Raw genomic sequence first — 10,963 nt, 5'->3', positions numbered from 1 at the left:
GTTATAAACATGTTATGTTAAATGTTCTTAAACTTTATTATATCTTACTTTGCCTCAAATAAATGTCCTGAATGAAACAACAGCACCAAAACAAAGATTTAACAACAACAACAAAAACAACAACACTGACACTAAACACAGTGACCGAGTACCGGAGGAGTTGACGAAAGCACTGATCATTAGCACCGTATCATATGTTCAACAACAGCCTCATAACACTCAGAAGGTTTCATTTCATGGATCTAATTCATATTTAATGAAGACAGAAAAAGGTTAGTAAAAATAATAACGGAGTTAAGTTTCTCGAGGTTAGCCGCGCTAGCTTTAATTTAAGGAGCCGTGCAGGTCACTTAATTTCCCACAACACCGTCCTGCAAATATCTACAATACGAATAAAAAACCTTGTGTTAATAAATGAAGAGACGCCGTCCACAAAAGGACGCTAGAGAGCTCTTATTTTGAAACAATAAGAGGAAGTGTCCATAACTTTTCACGTCCGTGCCAAGTTCTACAGACGCAGACATCAAACCTGTCGTAATGTTGCTGGTGTGACGTCAATATTCTGTGAAAAGATCAAAGTCACTGTCTGTTTTAGCTGTGAACCGCGCAACGACTTCTGCTACGTAGCGTTTACGTGAAAAGGAACGAGAGGCGTGAAGGTTGATTATGTTTAAGTTAGCGTTATAAGTTTCAGATGATCCCTAAAATACTGTTAGTAACATCTAGCGTGAGCCGGTGACTTTCACCTGCAGCCCCGAGGCCGTGTCTTCAGCCTACTAGCGTTAGCCACGCCGGCTAATTAGGGCTAACTTTAGCTAACTTTACTTTTTTACATGCTAGGCTAACATCGGGCTGCTGAAAACTACTCATGAGATATCGTTGTTAAAAATAACGGCGCGAGAAGTTAAATTAAAAGTGTAAAAGTGTGCACGTTTGAGGACAGCTTGTGTTCAAACGTGCACGTTATTGTGCACAGTTGTTTGCTCCCAGTATTTCCCCGGTCGCTCGCGTAGATGCTAACTGACCTCTAGTTGCTCTCAAGTGCCCTCCGACAATGTAAACTCACAGGTGTTAATTGCTTCAGCCTACTAGCGTTAGCCAAATCAGTGCTAACTTTACTTTTTTACATGCTAGGCTAACATTGGGCCTGTGAGAACTGCGCATGTTCCTCCTGAGACATCGTTGTTAAAAGTAACGTGGAAATTAAAAGTGTAAAAGTGTGCACGTTTGAGGACGGCTTGTGTTCAAACGTGCACGTTACTGTGCACAGTTGTTTGCTCCCCGTATTTCCCCGGTCGCTCGCGTAGATGCTAACTGACCTGTCGTTGCTCTCATTACCCTCCGACAATGTGAACTCACGGGTGTTAATTGCTTTATTTGGTCAAAATAAACATACGTTTTAACAAGTGAAATATGAATCTAAAACACCTCAAACATTATTTGACTGACATGAGGTGGTGGGATGAGGCGTTCACAGGCGGCTCGCCGAGAGCCGTCCGGGAGACAGACTTCTCCTGCTGCTAAATGCCTGAAACAAAAAGACGACATTGATGACGATATTGATGACGACATTGATGACGACATTGATGACGACATTGATGACGACATTTCACGACCGTTGAGCACGACCGAAATAAAAGATGCTCGAAATTGTGCCGTACGTACCCTGGAGGCCGAGGGGGTGTGCGTGCGTGTTGTTGTGCGGAGAGACGTTTATTTTTGAGTAGCTGAGCGATATTAATTAATTAAACGTGTCAAACGTTAATATTATAGAGACTTACAAGAGTGCGAGTCGGGCTGAGAGAGCGAGAGCGAAGCGGGCTGCTACTCCGACTCCGGCTCCACTGCAGAAAGAAAACAACCAGACATGAGCCTTTAAATGCTCCCACGTGTGTGTCCTTCAGCTTCATGTCCTCATGTGTGTGATGTGTGTCCTTCAGCTTCATGTCCTCATGTGTGTGATGTGTGTCCTTCAGCTTCATGTCCTCATGTGTGATGTGTGTCCTTCAGCTTCATGTCCTCTCATGTGATGTGTGTCCTTCAGCTTCATGTCCTCATGTGATGTGTGTCCTTCAGCTTCATGTCCTCATGTGTGATGTGTGTCCTTCAGCTTCATGTCCTCTCATGTGATGTGTGTCCTTCAGCTTCATGTCCTTATGTGTGATGTGTGTGTCCTTCAGCTTCATGTCCTCATGTGTGATGTGTGTCCTTCAGCTTCATGTCCTCTCATGTGATGTGTGTCCTTCAGCTTCATGTCCTCATGTGTGATGTGTGTCCTTCAGCTTCATGTCCTCTCATGTGATGTGTGTCCTTCAGCTTCATGTCCTCTCATGTGATGTGTGTCCTTCAGCTTCATGTCCTCATGTGTGATGTGTGTCCTTCAGCTTCATGTCCTCATGTGTGATGTGTGTCCTTCAGCTTCATGTCCTCATGTGTGATGTGTGTCCTTCAGCTTCATGTCCTCATGTGTCATGTGTGTGTCCTTCAGCTTCATGTCCTCATGTGTGATGTGTGTCCTTCAGCTTCATGTCCTCATGTGTCATGTGTGTGTCCTTCAGCTTCATGTCCTCATGTGATGTATGTCCTTCAGCTTCATGTCCTCATGTGTGATGTGTGTCCTTCAGCTTCATGTCCTCATGTGTGATGTGTGTCCTTCAGCTTCATGTCCTCATGTGTGATGTGTGTGTCCTTCAGCTTCATGTCCTCTCATGTGATGTGTGTCCTTCAGCTTCATGTCCTCATGTGTGATGTGTGTCCTTCAGCTTCATGTCCTCTCATGTGATGTGTGTCCTTCAGCTTCATGTCCTCATGTGTCATGTGTGTGTCCTTCAGCTTCATGTCCTCATGTGTGATGTGTGTCCTTCAGCTTCATGTCCTCATGTGTCATGTGTGTGTCCTTCAGCTTCATGTCCTCATGTGATGTATGTCCTTCAGCTTCATGTCCTCATGTGTGATGTGTGTCCTTCAGCTTCATGTCCTCATGTGTGATGTGTGTCCTTCAGCTTCATGTCCTCATGTGTGATGTGTGTCCTTCAGCTTCATGTCCTCATGTGTGATGTGTGTGTCCTTCAGCTTCATGTCCTCATGTGATGTATGTCCTTCAGCTTCATGTCCTCATGTGTGATGTGTGTCCTTCAGCTTCATGTCCTCATGTGTGATGTGTGTCCTTCAGCTTCATGTCCTTATGTGTGATGTGTGTGTCCTTCAGCTTCATGTCCTCATGTGTCACATGTGTGTCCTTCAGCTTCATGTCCTCATGTGGGATGTGTGTCCTTCAGCTTCATGTCCTCATGTGTCACATGTGTGTCCTTCAGCTTCATGTCCTCATGTGGGATGTGTGTCCTTCAGCTTCATGTCCTTATGTGTGATGTGTGTGTCCTTCAGCTTCATGTCCTCATGTGTCACGTGTGTGTCCTTCAGCTTCATGTCCTCATATGATGTGTGTCCTTCAGCTTCATGTCCTCATGTGTGATGTGTGTCCTTCAGCTTCATGTCCTCATGTGTGATGTGTGTCCTTCAGCTTCATGTCCTCATGTGTGATGTGTGTCCTCACCACAGCGCCCCGTCTGGTCACAGCTTCGCCCTTCACCAACACAGCGTCTCCTTCCACCAGAGCCGGCCACACGTGGTACATCACCAGAGGAGCCGACAACTCGGAGTCGTAGCTGCGGCGATACCTGCAGAGAGACAGACAGATACATAAATAATCAAATCTCTTGGTTTTTATGCATTCTTTTAAATTAAATACAAATAATTGTATTTTGAGTAATCCAGGGCACTTTTCTTTATAATTAATACATTTTCATTTAAATGATTTGCTTTCATCAGTAGGCATATTTGTGGCAGTCATGTTCTCAGATGTGTTGTAATGTTTTATTTAATGCAACTAACATGTTCTCCAGATGTTTGACCTTTTGTATTCATTAAAGATTTTATTAAATATCCTCGTGAAAAGTAATAAATAAACTACTTAATATTTCCCAGGTGTAAACAGAAGCACACTGGCACATGTTCATAATCGCCTGCTTGTGATATAAAAACTATATTAAGACCTCTGAACCACAAAACTATATGAATTACTATATTAGACTCTGGGCCCCGTTACACAGGCGCCGATGCACGAAGGACTGACTTCCTGTCGTCGTAGAGCTCCCCGTCACTGGCGAAGGCCAAGTCGGGCGGCGGGTCCAGCGTCTGCATGGCGAACGCCACCCTGCACGTCTCCCGGATCAGGGTGCTGATGAGGACAAAGTCCGCCTCCGGTGGGAAAGAGATCCGAGGGTTCACGTTCATGGCGCCGATCACTTCCTGCGGAGACCGAAAAAAAACACGCGCCATTTTTTTTTTCCCGTCTCAAACAAACCGCTGTTCGTTCGTCCGTTCGTGGAGAAACGCGCTCGGGGAACAGGTGAACCCTACGTTGATGCTGGCCTGGATGTCGTGGAGGTCCATGTTCCTCACGATGTAGTCCACGGCTGCACCCTCCGCACTCTCCAACCCAAAGCGGGACGGGCTCAACGTCTTCCTCACTCGCAGCTTGAAGTGGCGGTAAGCCAGTTTTGACGCCTTAAAGGATTCCTGACGCGTCAAAACAAGAAAAAAGTACATATTAATGCTTCATATAGGAGTTTATATTTATATATAATATATATATATTTTATATATAAATATATATGTTTTGTGGCCGTGATGTTATTTAGCAAATCATATATATATTATATATATATATATATATAAAATATTTATATATTATATATATATATATATATATTATATTTATATAATATATAAAATATTGTAAAAAATAAAATTAATGTAAATAATGTAAAAAATAAAATTAATGTAAATAATGTAAAAAATAAAAATATAAAATATATATATTTATGAAATAATATATATAATATATATATTTATATATATATATAATATATAAATATAAACGGTATATATAAATAAGAATATATAAATATAAACGGTATAAATATAAAAGGGTATAAATATAAATGGTATAATATAAACGGTATATATAAATGGTATATATAAATAAGAATATATAAATATAAACGGTATATATAAATAATAATATAATAATATATAAATACAAACGGTGTTACCAAATTAAACCTTACAACAGTTTTAACAACTCCAATAATCACCCGTTGATAATATTATATTGTACTTGTATGTTATAGTTGTATTGTACTGTGAAAACATTTCCTTCAAACAAACTGTTATTAAACTGCGATATGAACGACCCGCTTGTCTCCTGAAATGAGGACGTCGTACCTCCACAGCGATGAAGATGATCTTCTGCACCATCTCCAAGTCGCCAACGTGGCGTCGCAGCGTGGTCTGGGCCTCCAGGCGCTCCACGGCGTGCAGGTTGCTGAAGCGGGACACGAGGCGCGTGTGGCGGGACGAGTTGGTGAGCTGAGCTCTGGTGGGCGACCCGCTCCTCGAGGGGCTGGAGGAGCGGGTGAGCCTCAGCGGGGGGGTCGAGGAGCGGGTCGCCCACCTGGGGGAGGAACTGAGTCTGAGGCGCTGGTGGTGGTGTGTGTGTGTGTGTGTGCGTGTGTGTGTGTGTACCTCTCCTGCAGCTGGGTCTTCTCCGTGCTCAGGTAGGACACCTCGTCTCTCAGGAGTTGGATCTGCCGCTCGTCATCGTCAGCGTTCTTCATCTTCCTCCTGTAGACGTCCAGCTGCTCGTGTGCAGAACGCAAGCTGAAACAGACGAGTGCACGTCAGCAAATATAGACTGAAACTTTATCTATAATACTTTAGTCTGTTAGAAACATTTATCTGTATCTATAACAGTTTAGTCTATTAACATTTATCTTTATCTATCATAGCTATTTAAAGGCTGAGGTTAGCAGGAAGCTAAATTCTCTGAAACATTTCCCAGATATCTTGTAACTTTTGACCTTGGGCCCACTAACCTGACCTTTGTGTCCAGCTAACACAAAGGTCAGGTTAGCCTCCAGCTAACACAAAGGTCAGGTTAGCCTCCACAAAGGTCAGGTTAGCCTCCAGCTAACACAAAGGTCAGGTTAGCCTCCACAAAGGTCGGGTTAGCCTCCAGCTAACATAAAAGTCGGGTTAGCCTCCAGCTAACACAAAGGTCAGGTTAGCCTCCAGCTAACACAAAGGTCAGGTTAGCCTCCACAAAGGTCGGGTTAGCCTCCAGCTAACATAAAAGTCGGGTTAGCCTCCAGCTAACACAAAGGTCAGGTTAGCCTCCAGCCAACTAACACAAAGGTATTGTTAGCCTCCAGCTAACACAAAGGTCAGGTTAGCCTCCAGCTAACACAAAGGTCAGGTTAGCCTCCACAAAGGTCGGGTTAGCCTCCAGCTAACATAAAAGTCGGGTTAGCCTCCAGCTAACATAAAAGTCGGGTTAGCCTCCAGCTAACACAAAGGTCAGGTTAGCCTCCAGCTAACACAAAGGTCAGGTCAGGTTAGCCTCAAGACAGCTAACACAAAGGTCAGGTTAGCCTCCAGCTAACACAAAGGTCAGGTCAGGTTAGCCTCAAGACAGCTAACACAAAGGTCAGGTTAGCCTCCAGCTAACACAAAGGTCAGGTCAGGTTAGCCTCCAGCTAACACAAAGGTCAGGTTAGCCTCCAGCTAACACAAAGGTCAGGTTAGCCTCCAGCTAACACAAAGGTCAGGTGAGCATCCAGCTAACACAAAGGTCCACATCTCTGCATTGGTCACCCACTCTGCTCTCAGTTGTAATATTTCCTCCTCGGTGGCCAGCAGAGTGGTCGCTGATTGGCTCTTTGTCTGATCCAGTTCCACCTGAGCATCCACCAGCCTGTGAGGAAAGGTGAGAGGCTCTTAGTGACACGTGTACGTTCATATACGATATGATTTAAACACATTCAAAACCCGTCTATCTCTATGAGCCTGGGCACCAAATGTTAAACTTTCATATTTCGCGGTCCATTTTTAAAAAGTTTTTCCAGCTAATTTTGTACGCTGATTTAAAAAGAATTGAGCCAACCAATAAAATAAACCATCAACAGATTGAACATCCTGTGGATTTCTATCCAAACGACATCTGCTGCAATGTGGTGGTGTTTCCTGTAGGCGGCGCCAAAGAGGCACGTTATTGTGACGAGATGGTGAGCTTCATGCAGTCTGATTGGACTACATGTGTTTATTATGTGTGATACGTGGCTTTTAATAGGAGGCTTGAGTGTCAGTTTATATTATTTATTCATATATAAATATATATATTATTATATATTTAAGTGTCTAGAAAAGCGCTATATAAATTCGAAGTATTATTATTATTCTCTTTCTTTCTCTCTCTCTCTCTCTTTATATATACATATATATATATATATATATATATATATATATATATATATATATATATACATACATATATATATATGTATATATATATAATTATATTTATATATATAGTGTCAAGGAAAGACAGTACTTGCACTGCTGGTAGTAATAATCATAATAAAACTAATAAGACTTTATTGACGTAACGCTATCACTAATCCTCTGTGAACAAGTTTTATGCCACTTCTCACAACTACGTCTCCTTTCTGATTTGTTTAATGTTCATAGAGAATATTTGCCTAATGCCGTTGGAGATAATTGGTTCTCTACATGTTCACCGCTCTTTCTCAGATCAATATCTGTGTTGTTGTCTTGTTTTTAATCGACGTACCACATTTCATTTTTTTAATTACGTGCAATTAAGAGCTGGGCGATAATACAACATGATCATTTATTGTCTTTTTCATTCCCCATTTCAACTGAATTGATAAGAATGTTTGCCAATGGGAAAACTATATTAAAAATCTAACTTTTGTCTTAATCTGATTAATCTGTATTTATGTAAAACATAGTCAGTTTTTAATGTCATCTATCAAGTATTTAATTCCCATATAACCATGTGATTATTTCGTATTGACTATTTCATAACCGAGTTACCAGAAAACATCCTACATCACCATACACATTGTTATGAAGAGGCCTCCGGACTCACTCTGCTCGGGTGGAGTCCAGCTGCAGGCGGGTGGAGCAGAGCTCCTGCTTGTCGGTGACGTGGTGGACGGAGAGCTCCCTGATCCTCCGGTCCTTGTCCACCGAGTCCTGCCGACGAGTGAGTCACGTGACCACAAAACCAGAAGGCCAGAAAAGAGGGAAATTACTTAATTGTGTTTTACGTATATATACGGTATATTTTCCAGTTATGGATCATTCATTGAGACCTGGATGAGCTGCAGGCTGCTGTCGTCGGCGAGCGAGGGCCTCGCCATGGAGAAACAGGTGCCGAGCCACGGCAGCAGGCGCGTTTTGAGAGTGTCCACCCCAGCATATTGTCCACCTGAGGCAGGAGCGTAGAGTGTGACGTGTGTGTGTGTGTGTGTGTGTGTGATAGCTCACAAGAGATTATAACTTTTGTAAGAAGTGGCTTGTGGACTGATGTTTTGAAGCCTCGAGTTCAGCGGTTTGGTCGTCGCCATCTTGGCTTTTTTGCAACCAGTGAACAGGAAGTGACCATATATGGACTGAGGAGGAGTGACGTAGAGACGACGTATACGTCTCTGGTAAATTGACCTGTACTTGTAGAGCGCTTTAACACTACATGACATCATTCACCCATTCATACACTGATGGGAGGAGCTAAGGAGCCACCTGCACTAACATTCACACACCGTCGTCACAGCCATGGGAGTAATTTGGGGGTTGTGTCTTGCCCGAGGACACATTGACATGGGCTAGAGGAGCCGGGGAATCGAACCACCGATCTACTGATTGAAGGACTATCTTGCTCGCCACTGAGCCACAGCTGTAGAGACCTGTCCAATCACCTTGTAGCCCCTCCCTGCTTTATAAATGAGTAATAAAAAAAAGTGTCGCTCACCTTCAGCAGCCACGAGGTTGAGGATGGTGAACAGCTGACTCTGGATCTTTGCGGAAAGCTCGATCAGCTCACAACATCGATTTAAATTCTGCTCGCAAGAAATAGTCTGGAGGGTAAACACGACAAAACAGAAGGACACATCTTTTCATTTATCTTTAAATGAGATCTTCCCCCTCGATTGACAGCTTTTTAAATCACTACTCTTTTCTTTAGCCTTTATAATGAACACATGCCTGAACACACTGGTTTTTACTTTGTTTGTACTCTATTTTTATTAATTTACTCATACTATATTCTCTTATTTTTTATTTATGTCTGAGAATTTGATCTCTTTGTAAACATTTGTTATCTTCACCAGGAGATTCTGTATTTGGTCTGGGTTTTTTTGTATTGTGCATCTCTTCGTGTGTAAGGTAAACAATAATGTTAACATGAATATTGACACCACAAACAATAGGAACTGATGTTTAGCTGCATGGAGCCGGCGCAGACAGCTGCAAATATATTTTAAAAAAGCAACCTCTATCCATCATTTATAAAGAGAACAGAATTTATGTTTATAAATCCGTTTTGTTGCAATACAATACGACAAAATAAAGTGTTTTTTTGCATTAATGCATATTAATTAAGTAAATGCGCAAATTGTTGTGTATTTATAGAATAACATGCAAAAACAATAACCAAAAAAAACACTTTTTTTTAAGTTTAGGCACATCACTTCCGGTCCCTCTGCGAGTGTGGCAACCCCCAACGTATTTCTACCGGAAGTAGTAAAGGAACTTGAACCATCTTGACGGTAAAAGATCTTTGGAATAGTCCAACCGTGGCCATGGCGACCGGCGTCCATAGCAACCAAACTCAACCGGGAAATCAATGTAAACGAGTGCATTCCTTCGCTGTAGTGTTTTAAATTAATTCCTGCACCATTACAAAATAAAAGTATAATAATTTTCTTTGATTGAATGATCTATTATTAAAATGACAACGGGTAAAAATAATTATAATAAATAAAAATCGTACGGGAGATTGTGAAAAATAATCACCAGTCTGCAGGAGTATGTAAACAAAGCAATAATTACTAATGCATGCAGGAGTAAAAGTTATAACTTGTGCACACATGTAACTTTAAGCCACTAATTCACGACCTATGGAGGTCAGATTGCTCTCCGCCATTGCTCATGGTGAACTTACATGGTAGTCCCTGTGCCAGCTCTCCAGCTTGTCCTGCAGGAGGTTGAAAGAGGACGTGTTGGTCAGTCTCCTCAACGGGTCGGCCATGATGCGTCCACTAATACTTTAATAAGGGTAACAACAACAACAACAACTACAACAACAACAACAGTAGCAGCCGCCGCCGGCTAAGAGCTCTCAAGGGGAGTGCAGGAGAAAGTAAATCAAATAAACTCCTTCCTCCAGGCAGCGCCTCCGTTGTGGCAACTGAGCGACGCCTCCTCGGGTCGCCTCCTCCTGCAGGTTCTGTGAAGACGGTCGTAACGTCACACCGTCAAACGACACCGGAGCAAAACCCCGGTTGGCTCGGTAACAGATCTGCGTGCTGGGTGAAATCCAAATTGAGTCGCTGCACGTGCGTTGTTTTGGTTTTAAATGTATAGCTCGACCCTTCCTCCTCTTGGCTGTTTATTTCATTTACAAATACATGCAATGTGTTTTGTGTCCGGTTGGCCACACATGTATTACTTTTGTTTATCTATGTTCTTTGAAATAAAATCTAATAACAAAAAACTAATATCATCATCATTTTTGGCCTTGACTTATTTATATTAAAATAGGTAAAGTGGTAAGATGCTTTATTGTCATTTCTACACAACAAAATTCAGTTTTGCAGCACTTTGATTTTGGCAGCATATATTAATTTTATATTTATATATATATATATATATATAAAAAAATTATATATATATATGTATACATATATTCATTTTATATTTATATATATATACATACATGTGTATATATACATATAAAATGTATATATATATAAATATATGTATACATATATACATTTTATATTTATATATATATATATACCAAGCATTTTGGTTTTGGCAG

At 41.7% G+C, this 10,963-nt stretch overlaps 1 protein-coding gene across 1 annotated transcript; it reads right to left on the bottom strand.

The window, feature by feature from the left end:
• Positions 1-1,471: 1,471 nt before the first annotated feature.
• On the bottom strand, positions 1,472-10,189 carry spata18 (spermatogenesis associated 18). The gene is made up of 12 exons (XM_034531293.1): positions 10,085-10,189; positions 8,894-8,999; positions 8,238-8,353; positions 8,012-8,118; positions 6,719-6,814; positions 5,587-5,721; positions 5,287-5,533; positions 4,420-4,578; positions 4,133-4,308; positions 3,554-3,677; positions 1,782-1,844; positions 1,472-1,528 (listed from the first exon to the last, which is right to left on the bottom strand). Exons 1-12 carry the CDS (start codon positions 10,169-10,171, stop codon positions 1,472-1,474), a joined length of 1,473 nt encoding a protein of 490 aa, XP_034387184.1. The 5' UTR covers positions 10,172-10,189.
• Between the last annotated feature and the right edge of the window lie 774 nt (positions 10,190-10,963).

This window comes from Cyclopterus lumpus, chromosome 4 (assembly GCF_009769545.1).
Source record: "Cyclopterus lumpus isolate fCycLum1 chromosome 4, fCycLum1.pri, whole genome shotgun sequence".
NCBI lineage: Eukaryota > Metazoa > Chordata > Actinopteri > Perciformes > Cyclopteridae > Cyclopterus > Cyclopterus lumpus.
Note: the sequence above shows the minus strand (reverse complement) of the source record. Positions and strands in the feature narration are given on the sequence as shown.

Excerpts from the sequence above, each read along its gene's own strand:
- spata18 (XM_034531293.1), bottom strand. The coding sequence starts at position 10,171 with ATGGCCGACCCGTTGAGGAGACTGACCAACACGTCCTCTTTCAACCTC. Across the intron at positions 9,000-10,084 it reads GCTGGCACAGGGACTACCAT|ACTATTTCTTGCGAGCAGAA; the intron begins GTAAGTTCACCA and ends TTTACCCTCCAG. Across the intron at positions 4,579-5,286 it reads TCATCTTCATCGCTGTGGAG|GAATCCTTTAAGGCGTCAAA; the intron begins GTACGACGTCCT and ends TTGACGCGTCAG.